The following is an 18052-nucleotide window of genomic DNA, read 5'->3' on the forward strand; positions in this document are numbered from 1 at the left end:
AGCAAAACTTAAAATAAATGTCAACAACAAACTTAAAATGTATCTAGCCTCTAATATATCTAATATATAGGCTTTAATATATCCGCCTCCCCTACAAATATACTTTACAATTGCTTGATAAAGGGCTTGACACTTCATAAGAAATTAAAAAAATAATTTTCTTTACAACATAAATTTTCATATTACGAGACCAACAACAAAGCAAATCCAGTCATCATGGCATTCCAGTGAACTTCCCACTGAAACTGCCCTAATCTCACCCGCAGGTGAGATTATCCCTTTATGCTGTTACATGACATTCATATTCACAAAAAGAATGCTTAACTATGTTAACTCTTCAATCACAAAAAATGACATCAAAATAAAGTAACAACACATCTTTTAAATAAGACATTTTGTTCTCAGAATTATTAATGAAACAAACAGTATATCACTTAATTTTTAAAGTGAAAATAGCTTTTTAAGAAGTGCTTACAATCTTTCAAGAAGGTTTAATCCAGAGAAGGAACCATTCTTCAACTCTGTTATTTTATTGTTACTCAGAATCCTGTAAACAAAAAAGGACAGAACAATATATTAGAAATTTGGTAACAAAATTATTTGCTGAAGCTTACACTTCTGGTGTAAATCTTTTTGTTTAACAGCCTTTATGTCAAACTACAATGCCTAACTCATTGTCTGAGGTGTATATAACAGCACTGCTTAAATATTATGAAGAAAAAAAAAAAAGAGGATTTTCTATGTTATGTGCCCTAAGTACCACGCAAGCTTACATAATTAACATATGAAAGAAAGCAAACCCATATAGGATTATGATAATAAAACACCAGAACTGGCATGATGGAAAAACAAAATATTAAACAACCAATCTACACATTCAATATTCTGTTCTTCTATACCCATTTTGGTTTTCAAAACTACACAGCATATCGCCTGTCTCCCATTTCCTCTGCTGCCACCCTCAGCTACTCGCACACACTCACTTCTCCCATGTTGTGCCACCTTTCCCAGCCTTCCTTCGTACATTCATCCTTCTCTTCAATGCAACCTTTTTAAGACATCTGCAAATAAGATCAACAAGCACTCCTTTACTTCTATCTATCCCTTCTTCTCTTAAAGGACCACACAACCTCAAGTTCCATCTTCCACATGAATAACTGGATCGGGCCCATCTAGCTAAGTACCCCATTCTCCAATCACAGCTGTCTGTAGATGCAAATTATCCTCAGGTCAGGAAATCCCTTGTATAGCTGGATGCTTCCTAGCTTAGAAGGACTTACTTTCTATACAGCTACATGTTTCTCTGTCACAAAAAAAGACTATTTTCCTTTTGATTCACATAAAATTTTGGCATCCACAACACTCCTTAGGAAAGGTTTTGCAATACAAAGCATAAAGAATGCCTCATCTCATTCATTAGTTTTGTTTGATGCTCCCCACTTCTTACACTGAAACAAGCAGTAATCAATCCCTAGCTACCCTCTCTTTACCACATGTAGTTATGTAGAAACCTAGATGTCCTCTTGCGAGATGGAAGATTCGTGTTTTACTTTCACACAAAAGTCATTTTGTGACGCCTTAATTTCTGAGCTCTCTCCAGCTTTATTACACTCAAAAAATTCTGAGGTAAGACCACCAGAACTGAAATAGTATTCAACACACAGACAAGTCACAATCTACGTAGTAGGATAATGATGTTCTGTTTTGTTTCCTACTGTTATCCTAGCAACTCTGAACATCTGATCTGCCTTTACAACTTGTACAAAGAACTGAAGATTTCTGGTCAGCTCAGTGCCCATCTTCTTATATACAAAGACAGAATTGTCGTCATCCCCAATACAATTTTAATTTTTCTACAATGTGCTGCTTCTGCCATTTTATTGCCCAATTATTAGTTTCATAAGCTTCTTCCAAAATTCTTCACTTTACCCTCATCCTTATTACATCAAGCAACTCACCAAACTGTCAACCCCCTACTCACATTGTTTTACAGGTCATTAAGAAATACGTTGTGCGTTACAGATCTCTAAGACTCCATTCCACTGAGAAGGCTAACCATTTACTTCCACATCCACTTATTATCCTTCAGCAAGTCAGCTGTTAATGCAATGATTTTCCATTTTAGCCTGACATACTATTTTCATCAAATGCCTTTGGCAAGGGACTGAGAGATGCCTTTTGGAAAAGCATCTATGTCTCATTATATCAACTGGATCATCCTTGTAAATATTTTGCTGGTTCTGAAGAAGTCCAAAGGTTTCTCGGGAAGAGTTTCCCATTACAGGAGATATAAATTTTCTAAAGTACATCGCTCTCTATTTATCCATGTATCCAATATATTTATTATAAATTCCACTGATTTGTTCAACACAAAAATCAGACTTGGAACCATGTAGTTCCCCTAAACTACTGATGTGCTTATAAAAATCAGTGTTTGTCATACCTCCAGTCCTCAAAATAAAGTTCATTCTAAGCAAGACTTCAGACATTCATCATTTGACTTTTTCATCCCCGAGTTCTTCTAAAAGCTTTCCAGTGCACACCATCCTGTCCTGGAAATTTATTCACTCTGTCAGTTTGTTCCACAACTTCTGCTACAGTCACTTCAATTTCAGACAGGTCCTCTATCAAATGCATCCTGCAGATCCAACATGTCCGTGCACTTCTTCACTTACACCAATTATATCTTGAGGCTGGATAACTACTTCTGCACTTGCAACTGCCGCTAGGAGATTTCTTTCCAGTCTACTACATCTTTCAGATACCCTTTACAATAGCCATAAACCAAACACACATACACCCCCCTCTTTCCTCCAATGCATAAAATTTATTATCTAATGACAAGGATTAGTACTTCAAAACACATCATGAATAAGATAAAACTAAAATACAGAAACACCAATCTATGAAGACAGCGTCATTTTGACACAACCATATATTACGCTAAGTAGTTTTCTTCTCCACGTTTCTCAAAGATTGCCTCAAGCCTCTGTGGTTTAGACAAACACAGGGCAGGCAATTTTTTGTTTCAAAGCTCTGGCTTTGAGTCACTCTCAATCTCACATACACAGAATCAAGACAGCTGAAAAAAGTATTTGAAAATCTTTCAATTTCCAATCTGACAGACAGAAGGTTTGAAAATTCCTGAAGTTAAGATTAAATCATTCAACCAAAGTAACAGTTCTGATGCTAAAAAGAGGAGATCCCTTTCCTTCTCCTCCCCTTACGGTCATACCATGTATTTCTGCAGCTCATCTCAAGTCATCCCTGGTGCCCACTGCTCTATAAGCAATGAACATTAAACTACACATTTCCCCAAGGCATCCTCCAAGAGATTAATTTATATGTCAACCACAAAAGCATGATCAACATAGTACGCTACACAGTCCCAGGTGAAGACTGATCACAGGAATGGTGGAAAGGATGAGAAAAAAATTCTTAAAAGTATACTGAGAATTTGCTGGTTTATGTGCCTATAATGCCTGTAACATCCACTAGAGTGTCAGCTAAGGAAATTTGCTCTTCTGAAAATACAGTTCTAGAGTCAGATACATTAAGCCACCTTACAGGAAGAAAAGAAGGAAAACTGGTCCTTGGCTGCAGTTGTGATAACCTAGGTGACGAAACAAATGAAACACAGTATTTTTTTAAAAACAGATGTACAGATCAAGGAAGCTCAGGTACTCTTCAGAAATCTACATGTACTTCAATGAGTCTTTGCATAAAGGAAGGCCCAACATGTAACAGAAAACCAGAATACACATTTGCAAGACTGCAAGTTTCGCAAATGTAATAATAAATAATAATAATTTAAAAAAAAATCTACAACCTGGAATGCCTACAAAACTAGTAAAAAATTAACTGAAGCATTAAAATCACACATCCTAAAGTCTTTGAAAGTACTTTCACTTCTACTCAAAGAGAAAAAGGTTTCAATCTAAATAGTAAGTGGTATTTGTAGAAATGGTAGGCATGGGATTCATTCTGCAAACCAACCTGGTTTCAGGAACATATGCAACAAGAAAAATAAAAATATATGAAGAAATTAATGAAGAAGCTTATAAAAAAACTCATTAATAGTTAATGCAAACTGAACATAAGGCATTAACAGCAGCAGCAAGAAAAAAACCCAGAGGAATTTCAGACTTAAGGATAAAATAAGAAGAAAAAACATGAGGTTCAGAAAACATCAAGTCAACAGAAGCAAGCAAACTATGATCTTTGGTAGCACAGAAATAATTTGTATTTTAGTTATAACTGACTTCATCTTAAGATTTATTTATTTTACCTGCACTTTTTCCAGAAAAAGGAGATATTCAAAATGGAGCAGAAACCACTTCAAAAGTAGCTATAACTGACTGAACTAAATTTAAACTAAATAAAAATTACAGTTTTGTAAAAAAAAAAAAAAAAAATTAGTTTTCTGACATTGCCTATAAAATAACAGGCCTAAAGTAGAAGCCTTGAATATCTGTGCACTAGGTAAATTTCTCTCTGGAGTGTGATGTACAAATTAAAGTCAGCCTGATTTAGTATTTTCTCTGCAGAAGCTGTTAGTTGCTCAACCATAAAGGTTTAGTACAATAAATGATAGATTTTACAACACTCCATATAACCAAAGACATTTCATCACACTTAAAAATGTTGTAAGTGTAATCTTTAAAAAAAATGCAGTTTAAAACTTGCTATTAATATATTTAGTCTATACATTATTTAAAGTGTTAAGGGATGTGGCATAAGAAGACAAAACACGATAAAGCATTCACCTCAAAGTACACGTTTTATAGTCACTTTCACAATTTCTGTGCATTAATGTACAGTGAAATGATGGACTATTATGTACCACTTAGACACAGAAAATTATTTGTGGTCAATAATAATTCTAAGTTACTAGTTTAAGACCATAGTTTTTCCTAAGATGCAAGTAATTCTGAAAATAGGCAAACTTTTCCATCATTAAGAAGTTTAAAGGGAAAATGGCAAAGAGCTGCAGATCTCCACTCATCCCCATCTTGTTCAACTCTTCTTTAAGAAGTAACTTTGCAACATAAATTATATACCTGGAGATTTCATGAAGGGGCTTCCCTAGCCCAATGTCATTGTTGCTCCGTATGTCTTACAAGCTCCAGATCCAATATTTTTTTTTTTTCCCCTCTTAAATGATCAACAATACCTGGTTGGAACAAATGCATTTTGCTTCTCCAACAATTACATAACAGAAAATAAAATATGGAACTACTGCATGCAAACACACTCACTGCTACAGGAATTAACACAAAAAAAACTTGGAAGAAAAGGCAGCTGAAAAGTAGGTTCTAGAAAGCATTATGGACAATGTCTCAAGTCACCTTAAAGCAACATATTTCCCTCTCCTTTGACTGAGCAGAATGGCTGTAGAGACAAAGAGGTGATCTGAAACAACACACCTCGAGATAAAAAATACCAACACCCCCCTCCCCCCCCAAAAAAAACACACACACAAAAACCACCCCAGCTTTTCACCCATTCCAAGAACATTACTGAAATGTTCCTTTGTTGAACATAGCTTGGATCTGAAAGCCCTATTTCCATTTTGCTCCATAAAGTGGCAGAAGAATTTGGCAAAACTCTGCAAAGAAACTCAACTCTGGCTTTAACTTATTGGTGAGAACTTCAGCAATAGATGCCCAGCTGCTAGCATGCAAAACATAATTATGCAGTCAAACCCAAAGTCTGTCCTTTGTACTATAGTTTTAGCAACAGATACTAAAGGTGCTGTAATCATCGTTTTCTTTTTGATACAGCGGGGGGGGGGGGGGGGGAGAGCGGAATTTGATTTGTTTTTACCATTAGAATAAGGTGATAAGCACTAAGTGAAAGAAGTTTTGTTCTGTAAAACAATTTTGGCTTGTCAGCTGTAAACTAGACAGGAATTTAGAATGCATCTCCAAACTTCACAAATGAATCCTTTCATAGAATACTATTAAAATACACACACATCCATTAACATGATTACAAAATAGTCAAAATGGCCTCCAAGAAGCCTGTACGAAGACTGGGAGACTGTTACTTTTAACTGAATGCTGAAGTAGCTTCCAGAACACCTTTTAAGAGACTCAAATAGAGAGCCAGGAAATAGAAAATAAATCAGATCATTTCATGATGATGGCTGTATACTCTAAGGACTGGGAAAGCGGCCACCAGCAAAAATTGGACTAAAATAACCATCTGTACAACCAAGAAAAATGCTTTCTGCTGAAAGCCATGAACATGCAAAAAGAAATACATTTTTCAAAGTTTATCTTGTAGAAGCTGTGATTTAACAAGGATATAAAACCAATATTTTTCAACAGTTAGTATTTTGCCTTCTACTGCATTACTGGTGTCAAAGGGAAAGAAACCTAAGTAATGGACTGAGCAGAACATGAACAGTACTTGATTAAACGTAACCCTGAAATGAAAACACTCCACAAGCTATATACAGAGAAAGAACTATGAATCTTTCCAAAGCCCCTAACAAAAGGAGACAGTATTTTCCAATTTAACAAAAACATTATAATTGAGGAAGCTTAGCAATGAAACATTTGCAAAATAGAAGTTTGTAACAGATAAAAGATTTCCTGTGCTATTTCATTATTATGCACATTAAACAATATTAAGATTGTTAAACAATATTAAGAGTTGCCGTTTCTAAAGCTAACCAAAAGCACTGGTAGCCTAACCCTTGCACCCGTTACATTCTGGGAAGCTCTCTCCAAGTTCTCTCCCCGCACCCCCCCCCGCCCGTTATCATCTGTAGCCCTTATCTGTAGCATCTGCATTAGTTTAAGAGATGATGATTGACTTTTTCTGTAGCAACCCTTCCGTCTTACTCTCCTCCCTTCTGCTCCCTCTGGAGTTTCCCACTTCTCATCCACCAGATGTACACGTTTTAGGATTCTCACTCACTCGCAGTTTAGTGCAAGTTTACCCTACCCCTCCAACCTCCACACACACATGCCAGAGAGTAACTTGCTTCACAGGAAATACTGCACACACACAGATGCCTAGCCAGACTCTTCTAACTCAAGCTGTTACGGCCAATACATTCTATGTGTCATATCACAGTAGCATTAATTACAGCATATGGTGTCACACCCAGTCTCACATGTATTTACATTTCCTATCAGGTATATGTGCTCTCTAGAAAGTGCTTTGTCTAGACGCATTAGCAAGCACTTCCTGTCAACTGCGGGCACACAAAAACATTTTCACAGAAGTTGCTATCCTAATCCTACAGAAGTCAACAGTTTTTGGACAGTTTAGCTCCCTGAACTGACTAGGCATGGAGCCAGACAAATGTTAGTAGAGCAGCAAAGGGGTGGGAGGGGTGGGGGTGAGGAACGAACCACACACACAGCAAGAGACTGGGAGGTGAAGGTACAAACACGCCAGCTCCAGTTCAGGCTACAGTTTTACCAGCAGCTGGATGTGGATGTAACTTTCCGCACTCAGAGCAGGAGATCTCCTTTCCCCTGTCCTCATTCCTGATCATCCCTGTGTCAGAAGCAGGAAGAGAGGGTGGAAGGGGACCCCCCTTCTCCAGCACAGAGCTGTAAGGTCAGCTCACTGCAACCCCCAGAAATTTAAATGAGCCCATCGACACACAATTTTGAGAACTGGTTTAAATTCCTGTTAACACCAGAGGCTGTTATCCTAAAACAACAGTTCGAGGTATTAGAATCAGTTGTTTGGGATGTTGCAGGATGCTTTCAGAAATCTGAGCTTAACTTGCAAACTTTGACTGATACTAAGTTTCAAGGTAAAACTTATTCTATAACAACATGGGCAACTAACAAGTTCTTGTATCTGACAGAAATAAACCTTTCTGTTCAGCTCCTCAGATGGAAATAGCACATCATGTGGACAATACCAGAAGAGTTTACCCAGACCGTGTTATAGCACTACCACTTCCTTATATGAGCCATCTTCTACTGACATCCAGTCACTAATCCTGCTTTTACTGATTTTGTGGGCAGCTGCCGAATTTCCAAGAATTCTTGCCCACCTCTCGCTAAGCCAGTTACACTCACCCCTCAGCACCTTATCTGCTCTGCCTTCTTTCCCTCTAAAGTCCTTCTGATTTCCCACCTCCATAACCAACACATCCATTCAAAGAAACCCTCCCTCCCATCTCAACCCCTACCCAACTCCCAGTAGTAGTTTCTGCCTTTTAATCCAATCTCCCTGACTTTCTTTACTCCCTATCTAGACCCAAACTTCCCTCCCTCTACCTCAAAGCATCTTTTTTTCCCTAGATTGAACTGACCTAGCAGAGGACACAGACTGTACTCTTAGACACAGCACCTGAAGACGGCACAGCCCACAGCTACCTAGAGCTGTAATTCTGGAGACTTGCCTGGATGAATCCTAGAACAGTGTCCAGTGCAGACAGACAGAGTTGCGGAATTATAAGCTGCCTATTTCCTAAATGTCTTTAATCAATTTGCATTTATTATGTTTGGTTTCTTTGGGGTTTGTTTCCCCAAAAACACTCTTAGTTGGTCTGCCTTGCCAAAAAGGTTAAGTTCCTACTCCAAAAGCGACAACTCCGCAGCCCTGCCAAAACTGGCTGACTAGCTTGCACCACACGCACCACCAAGGCAACTGTGCTACTTTGGGACCTAGCAGCTCTGCACTGCAGTGCACTGACATCCCATTCGCTCTAAGGCAGCTTGGAGATTTGTAGGACAGTGCTGTACAGCACCACTGGACATGCCCTGCATCATTACCAAAGGAGGAGTCACAACACAGTAATGCACATGAACAGTAATTAATAGATATGATCTGTCCCATTGTAGCACTCTAACGGCAGCAAGACATTGCAGTTTTCGGTGCTAAACAGCTGAACAGTGAAATCCAAAGGTGAAAATAAAATTCTCACCTATTTACTGTGTTAAAGACTAACGATATTTAATAGATTAAGATTTTACAAATTAATATTTAAAATTCATTATCCCACTGCAGAAAGCAAAACTCACAAAAACATACTTTATCTTCTCTGAAGCTCTTAAACTTAAAACAATTTATCATTACTAATGAAAAGAAATGCTCAACTGTTTTTAATCTTCACAGATTAACTACTGGTACAAAGAAAGCATTTAAACTGTATAGATTCAAAAACTATAGATACTATTATGGTGAAGATAAAGACTAAATAAGGCAGTAATGACAAATCCATGAACCTGCAACATATCTGGCCCATGCAAAGTACATATGGGAAGCATTAAATTCTGAAAAATCTAATCTTGCAGCTCCATTCTTGTTTTAAATTACAAAAATAGCCTCTGAAACATGAACAAAGTGCAAGCAAAAAGCAATGAGACAGACACATGTAGTTATTCATTCTTCATCACTGCAGCACAAATTCTAGTTCTGTTTCTTTAACTCTTGGCATTAATTTCTAAATTTTAATATTTTGCAGTTTTGCCAAACCGAAACAAAAACAGGACTACTACTGATCAATAAAGGACAACAATAAAAGAAAAAAGTATTAGTCCCGAAGATGAAAATCTCTCTTCCTGAGGCTAGATACAGCATAATGCATTGAACATTTAATACTCACTGAAGGGCTAATGAACACATAAGGAGCATTGCTTATATGGACATCCTCATGGGAATAAAGGTATTGGGCAACTCTACATTAATATTGTGGCTCAGAGAATTAAAAAAATTAATTTCTCCTCATTACAAAAATTTAAATTTGCTCTCCATAATTTTGCAGAACTTATTTCTGTCCCTTATTTTTAACTCAGCAGTAATCAATACATAGCGCTCATTCAAAATGCGAACGCCAGGCTTGTAACAACTGCCTACAGTTGTATCTATGGTACAGAAGCCATATTTCTAATTATTTCATGTGTTTAATCAAAAGCACAATAATTTCATTGTGAAAGGCACCTAAAACAATTTAAAAATGCTTATATAGAAGAATAATCTTTAAAAAAAGTCAGTATGCGTTGACATAATCATTATTGCATGAAGACTAATGCCAATTACAACCCACCATGTATATTAAAGCCATTACTGCAACACTAAAAGAAACAAGAGGACACTATTCAAACTTGACTGGGCATTCCAGTGGATATGTGTTAACAACATAACACAATGTCTTCCAAAGTTGAATAGTTATTTATGTAGAACAAAATATTGCGATTTAAAAGAAAACGCTTTTCAAATTGTGACCTCGGAATTTTTCTGCAATACTCAAATATACACAAAAGTCTACACAATCATAAAAGAATACTCTATGTATTCAATACCTCATAGTAATAACCCCACAATAATGAATCAGTGTTGGAATAGGGCATACAGCAAAGCCCAAATCTGATTTTGAAGATGGATTGCTATCTTCTCAGCAAGGTAAAAGACATATACAAAATCTGATAGATGTATACTGAATAGGTCTACTAAAATACAAGCCTAACAGAAAATGAACCATCACTAATGATTTTTAGAAGCCGGATGCCACTGGTAAAAAGGCATGCACAAGTACTTGCAAATTACTAATTTGTGGATACAACAATTCTCAAGTACTGTCTCTGTACTGCCATGTGTTCATGAGAAAAATGTATTTTGCGTAGTCCATGTATCCACTGACTGAAGAAAATTTCAAGATTAGTTTTAATGGGAGTTATTAGCCCTTTGTGTCTTCAAAAAATGTTATCACTGCCCAAGTTATTAGTACTGAGCACTTACAACAGTCAAAAATAGACTATTTTAACAAAAAAGGGATTAGCTGTCAAGAGTACCTTCAAGTTAATAATGGAAATGTACTTCAAAAGAAGAGGCAAACTTCCACAGAAGATATTTACTATGACTACACTTCCTGTTTGTCAATATTTTGGTAAAGGACACTTTCTTCCAACCGCGTAATAGAGAAAGGCCCAACTAAGTAAAACAAAGGAAATGAAAACAGTTTAGCAAGGCATCAGATCATGCCTCAAAAAAAGAATATTAAAAATCATAGATATAAGTCACTACATAATATCTATTTGCTTTATTTTTAAAACCTGAAGAGTTCTTTTTCTGTAAGAAGGAAAAAAAAAAATCACTCATGTAACTACACATAATTCATGTAATTACAATGTAATCACAATGTAATCAGACATTGTGATACAAGTGACTCCTTGCAATATGAGTGACCTTTTGCTTTGAAACTTTTGGAATTTAGGAATTTGTGTTACAAAAGGAAAGGCTGCACAGGTATCTGGAAGGCCAAATGAGTATGCCTTTCAGCTGCCTAATGGATGTAGTTCGACATGATTATATCTAGGAGCTGGACAAAAACCGTGACATTTTAAGATGTTTCTCAACAGCGACCTAGGTAAGCATATCTTTGAACAGTTCTGAGTATAAATCCAGGCTAATGCTCTGGCTTGTAAATTCTAACACTTGTATGTGCAAACACTGATACTCATATGTTCCTATCAGGATATGTGCGTAAGCAAAGTTGTTTGCACAACAGTAAGGCTCCTGATTCAGAAACACAATTCTTTACTAAATATCTAGACTTTTCCTCTGTCTGTTTAGATTCCTGTTCCTATAGAATGACCTATGTATAATGGGTAACTAAAATTCTCAACAAATAACAAGGATTACAACTTCATAGGCTTGTCTCCAGTGGGATTACACATTCTCTTCCAAAGAATGAAGTAATGACTAATACCCAACAAGTTATGACATCATCATTTGAGCTTGCATCAAAGAAACACAACAGCAATGGATATCTTATCTCAGACTTCTATTACAAGAGTATAGTGCATTCCTTACTTAAATGTGAATCTTGGCAACAGCTTCAGTATCTACTGAAATACACAGCATGTCAGGCAAAGCACCGAGTTACATTCACCCAGTTATGTTATCTTCACACCAAAAGCATCTCATCTGGCTGGTTAAACTACAAAGGTCAAAGCCATCTATGGTGTTCATGTAGATACACCCTTCATTTGCATCCCAATCAGTTATATAAGACTACTAAAAAGTCCCTTCCTTAGCTATAACTAAACTTGAATTCATCTTGGAATTTGACCTAACTGCTCAGTAAAGCACCAGCTAATTCTATCTGGATTCTAAAGGAATCTCAATTTACAGTACTGCCAGAAATCCTAAACATTATTCTCCCATAGACACATCTTTATACTTTAATACTCTTCTTCCAGTGTTTCCTTTCCTTCCTGAATCATGAAACAAACTTAGTCTCTTGTCAATTGAAATCAAGTCAGGATTTTTCTTCTGAATTGTAACTAAAGATTCTAAATAATACCTACCTAAATTACTAGGACATTAAAATATTTTGTGGCGAACAAAGGCCAAGGCATTTCGTAAATTAAGTGACCTTGCCCAACTTATCAATATCATTGATAACCACTAACTACAATGGTGTGCAGGAATGAAAGAACCTGGCCAGCATCCTCAGATGCTACTCATTTATCCTAATTTCCACTATTTTTCTTATCTCCTCACTTTTTAGAGATTTTTGTCCTCAAAAATATTTCATTGGGGGAAAAAAAATTGTAAATGCTAAATGCACAGCAGCTGATCTACTGAAAGTCTAAGAGTTTGATCAGTGATAAGGATGGAACCAGGACTTCTAAAATGAATCTCATCACTTCATTTGAGTCATTCCTCACTCACTCAAAAAACAAAAAGTTATATAAAACTACACAGGTCCTTGTATTTAAAAGCAGTTTATGCAAAATAAGAGTCAACATAAAAGAAAATTAACTGAATTAAAATGCAGCTGATCTACCCAACAGTGATCTATTTTAAGCTACTTATCTCTTCAGTGATCCAATAATCCAAAAAGCTGTAATAGAACTAGTACTTATCTTAATAGAAGAATCCCACAAGAATCAAGATTCAAGATTACTCAGGGCAGTTTGACTCTAATCACACAACCTTCCACTACCCACCAAGTGCAGCAATTCTAAGTATCAGCTTGGAAAAAAAAAAAAAAAAAGTCATTTTTGGCAAAAGATTAGATAACGATTAACCCAGCCACTACTAATCAACACGTTAGTGAAATGGCACTTGGCAACACACCGACCCCATATATCACCAAAACTTTCTAACCAGGTTAACATGGATTCAGTAAAAAAAAAAAAACAAAAAAAAAAACACCACACAAAAAAAACCTCTCTGATATGGAAACTCATGCCTCAAGAGTCAACAAACTTGAAAGATCCTGAACAACAACAGTTACTGTGTTCACTCTCTTAGAAAAAGCAGGAGCATTGGTTTGATAATCTTTGCCTTTTACTTAAGTAAAATTTCAAAGTGTACGTTCATATTAATTGTATCAACTCAGTTATGATACTTACTACAAATAACAATGAAAAAAATCACATTGTTTCTTGCTATGTCTATTAAAAAGTTTAAAAGGGAAAAATAAATGTTTCGGAAGTTATCATGAGCTTCAAAGACCAGTTAAAACTGAAAGCAACTAATTAGTGTATGTAGATATGCTCTAGATACACTCTAGATAATGAAGGACTATGAAAATCAAGATGAAAGACGAACCATTCTTCCAAATTCTTCTGTCACTGCAATTATGAACAAAGGTCCATTCACAGCAAGGCTGCTGTGTTTGATATCTGCTTGTCTTTCACAGCAATCAGAGCTGTGACTCCAAGTTTTTTGAACCAAAAGACCCTCACAGTCAACTTCACTGTATCAACTATACTAACATCTACTTTTATCAAAATTTTAATGGATAATACTATATTTTTAACAGTTAATCATCTGCAAAGCATTTGAGGCTAACAAAGACTAAAATGGGTTTGTTGATCAAACAGCCGCCACCTTCTACTTTTTGCTTTCTTTTCTACTTCAGGAACTTCACATATGAATATTTCTGGTTGCTTCTCACAAGGCATTTAGAAATGCTCTCTGAACCCTTGCAGATTGCCAATCCCGAACAACTACTTTAGCCTTAATCACCTTTTTTTTTGGCTTTCCCTTTTCTCATGGGTCCAGATCCATGCATCTGCTGCTGACTGGGTCCACACCTCACTAAGACTTCCTGAAGGAAGCCCTTCCTTGGTGTTTCAGTGCTGTCAAAGTTCACAAAAGCAGCAGTCAGATTGTTCTTCTCATGATAGAACTATATACATTCTGTGCTTTTTAAACTCAGATTATTGGTAGATCTTTCAAACCTGTGATTTCCAGTTAAGTAGATAAATATCTTAAGCTAGACCCCATAATTCAGTTTCTTTTCATCGATTTTCTTGCATACTACTTGGCTGCACTTGAGTCTTCCCACGATAGCACAGATACTTTAAGGCTCTCTAAAGAGGGGACAGGGTTCCACTTTTAGGACCATCCACTGATGAAATCCAGTGCTGCTGATGTCTCCGCCCATGGCTGGGGGATTGGGCTCATGGTCTTTAAAGGTCCCTTCCAACCCAAACCGTTCTATGAACTTCTCTGCTGGAGTGACCAGTTAATGTCATAGGAAGAACAACAACTTGCAAATCCTTTCTTTACGTGTGCACACTCATATCTAAGGAAATAGCAACATATTTCTTACTTTGGAATAAGTTGCACATCCTGTTTGAAACTTGTTATTCAAATGGATGAGCTAGGATTACCTCCACATAAAAAGAGCACACCTATTGCTACGTGGAAGTAAACTGACCCTTTTTTTTTTTTTCTAAAGAAGAAGTAAAATAAATCCCTTCGGCCGGTTTTCTCGCGAGCTGCAACGAACAGGTTGCTCTTTGCTACGGCGAAACTTCAGGCCCACCTAGCCTACCGCACACTGAGCAGCTCACGCTCCCTATGAGCGCTCGGGTGTTAAAACTACCTCAAGAAGAAGGAGCAAGGCGAGAGGTGCGGGGATGCTGCTCCGCGGGGCGGGCGGCGGCGCGGAGGGCTGCGCGGGGCGCTCCCGCCCCGCGCAGCCCCCCGCGCCGCCGCCCGCCCCCGCCACTGAGTAACGGGACGCCTCCCCCCCCCCCCCCCCCCCTTAAAATCACCATCTCAGGAAGCTATGGGAAAACATGAAAAGCACAGCCAAAAAAAAAATCCGCTCCTGGGGTTTTCCCCGGTAGCAGAGGGGGTCAAGCGCGCCCCCCCCCGCCCCGCTGACCCCATTTTACCTCAGGCCGGTGCTCCCTCCCCCCTCCCCGGTCCACGTCGTACCAAGACCCCCCCCCCCCCCCCATCCGGGGACGGTACTCACAGGGTGACCGTCCGGTTAGGCAGCACCTCGGGAGGCAGGACCTGAGCGAGCTCCAGGTTGCTGCAAACTACCTTCACCTCCACCGGGCCGCCGGCCGCCGTCGCTTTGCCGGCGCTCTTGGGGCGACCGTCGTACTTACAGCCCGGGGGCAGCGCGGCGCCGCCGCCCCCCAGCGCCGTCAGGAGCAGGAGCGCGGGCAGGAGCCCCGCCGGGCGACGACGCCGGCGGCGCGGTGGGCGGCATAGAGCGCGGCGGCCCGGGGGCAGCATGGCGGGGCTGTGCAGGGCCCCGCTCCGCTCCTCCCGCAGGCGGCGGGGACGGACGGGGGAGGCCGGGCCGGGCGGGAAAGGAGCGAGCAGGGGGAGCCCGCGGTTCGCCCTGGCCTAGCTCCGCGGGGGCGGCGCCAGGCGCTGCCGCAGCGCTGCCGCCATGTGGTGCCGCGGGGGCGGCGGGCTGCGGGCGGGCTGCGAGCGGGCAGGAGCCGCGGCCGCCACTGGCGCCCTCGTCTTTGTGTCGGGGCCGGGCGCGCTCCGCGCAACGGCAGCAGCGCCGCCTTCCGCCGGTGTCGGAACCCCGCGGCAACGAGCGCGCCCGACGGGCCTCGGCCCCTCTGCGCAAGCGCCGCGGTGGCGACGGCCGCCACCGCGCCTGCGCGCCGCGGGGGGAGGGGGCCGCGGCGGGGAGGTGCAGCTCACCGGCGGAGGGGGGCAAGCGCTTCTGAGGGGGAGAAGCGCCCTCCCGATGGGGAGCCCCCGGCCCGCTCCCCCGCCGCGCCCTTGGCAGGGTCGTCGGCAGCGCTGGGCCTGCCCTTGGTCCCGCCGCTCCCCGCAGCGGCGGCACTGCGAGCTGCCGGGGCCTGCCTTCCCCGGCCTGCTCCAGCGGGAGCTCTTTGCCCGGGGCGTTGCCTGTTCCCCCATGGCCGGTGTCTTTGGGCCCTCCAGCGTGCTGTGGAGCCGAGGGTCCCTTTGACGCTTCGTGGGCCTTGTCCCCCTCGCGGGAACAGGGTGGAGCGGTTTGGTTTCCCTCTCTGCTCCCATGCCTTTCGTCTTGCCCCCAGGTCCAAATCCTTGGTCTTGCAGGAGGGACTGTTGCCATTCACGCTTCATGGAGAGGATAATGCCCTGCCTAGGTGCTGAATGGCTTTCAGTATTCTTAACACCGAGTATCTTGTGCTTGTAAGACATTTGTCCTCAAGTCATCCCTGTAAAATGAGGTAACCCTGTTATTCCCACTTGACAGCTGAAGAGCCAAAGGATGGAAAAAATTATTTAAATACCATCAATCTCAAATGTAAAAAAAAAAAAAAAAAATCACCAACCTACCAAGTGTCTTGTCTTTGCACACTTGGGACTGCTTTTCTGGGTTTAGTTAGGTCATTTTCTCACATTTCTCTGCAGCCAGGACAGCCAGGCACAAATGCCTTTGTGCCAGTGACAGCTGAAATTCTCAATACGTTCTTTGCCTCCAGTAGGTGTGAGGATAATAAAATGTTACCTAACTTGCAATCGAATTACAAGAACTCGCAGCACCTACTTTAAAAATTTTAAGAGAGACTTCGCAAAACCCATAGGAAGTTCTGGTCCCTAACCAAAAACTCACAATGCCCCATCCTTCCAGAAGAGCACTGGCAAATAACACCCTGCAAAATACCTGGTATTACACAGAAATGCAATTTTAGGCATTGGCAATAACAGCTGCCAAAATGAGTCTTAGAAAGTCTTTAACCTAAGGTGTCCTTGAATGATGTTGAACACTGAGGTTGCGACACAGTTTTAAATGTAACCTAATGAAAGCTATGGGCATACAATAGGAATTGTGGATTGGGGCAAATGGAACAAGGTTACAGTAATAACACCGCAATTACCGGGACATGTTGTAGATAGCCTTTACCCACCATCATGTTTTCTCTCCTCGATTGTATGGCCTCTTACAAATGAAGATGGAACCTGTCCCACATACTGAAATTGCTGACCAGAATGCAAAGATGACACAGGGCCTTGAGCTTTAATATTAGGTTTGCGTGCCACTGAGTCACTCAGCAGGACCGACCTGATCTGGGTGAGATGCAAGGCCTCCATTACATTTGAACTAAATTGGGTCAGGACACAAAATACAAAGTTGACAGTGCCTTTGTGCTCTTAGGCTGCTGCTGTACCAACTGTAAGAGAAGAGAGATCTAATTAGCATAAAACTCGCCAGTGTAAAGTTAATTCTTCTGTTTTGGGCTTTGTTTTAAACAAATTCAAACGGCAGAGTGAATTTGTATTGGATCAGTGCTTTTCATCATGGAGCCAAATCATTTTTGATCTGGCACCAGGAGTTTTAAAGCTGGATTGACTATATGAAACCATGGTCCAAGATAGTTTTTCCCACAGAAGTAGTGCTGGGTTAAACAGTTTTTCCCTTTTGCTACTTTCTTCCCATAACCTTCAGCTACATCAATAACATGATCAGACTTCACTGCACAGCTACATAAAATGTTTGTGCTGCGTTAAGGATCAACATGGAGATAGGACATACAGCTGCCTTTTCTGGCAGTGGAGCCAGTTTATGCCAGTTTAAACCATTGATCCCACCAGAATTTTGGCTTGGCATCACCACGTTTCAGCATAGCTAATCAAGATAGCACTTCAGTGCCACTGAGGGGAACATTCCCATGTTTTTCTGAAGCTACTTGCTCCTCTCCCTTGTCTTGCATTTTGGCAATACATATGTTTTGACCCCATTAGCCTCCAGTTGTATCAGTGAGATGATCCACATGATCACATAATCTAAAGATGATGATGGAAGTGGTGAACTGTTGCTTCTGGTGGCTGTGATCATAGTCCCTCTTAACTCTTGATTTTCCCA

General features: G+C 40.3%; 1 protein-coding gene across 1 annotated transcript in view; it reads right to left on the reverse strand.

Moving 5' to 3' along the window:
- The window catches only part of ADGRA3 (adhesion G protein-coupled receptor A3), a 58002-nt gene extending 42311 nt beyond the window's left edge, over window positions 1–15691 (reverse strand). The window contains exons 1-2 of the mRNA XM_087736367.1: window positions 15203–15691; window positions 476–547 (exon numbers count right to left, since the gene is read on the reverse strand). Of these exons, the coding sequence (XP_087592493.1) occupies window positions 476–547; window positions 15203–15471 (341 nt within the window). The 5' untranslated portion in view covers window positions 15472–15691. The remainder of the gene's footprint in view (window positions 1–475; window positions 548–15202) is intronic.
- Window positions 15692–18052: the final 2361 nt, after the last annotated feature.

Source organism: Nipponia nippon, unplaced genomic scaffold (assembly GCF_047370975.1).
Source record: "Nipponia nippon isolate SJK-2023a ecotype South Korea unplaced genomic scaffold, ASM4737097v1 scaffold_6, whole genome shotgun sequence".
Lineage (NCBI taxonomy): Eukaryota > Metazoa > Chordata > Aves > Pelecaniformes > Threskiornithidae > Nipponia > Nipponia nippon.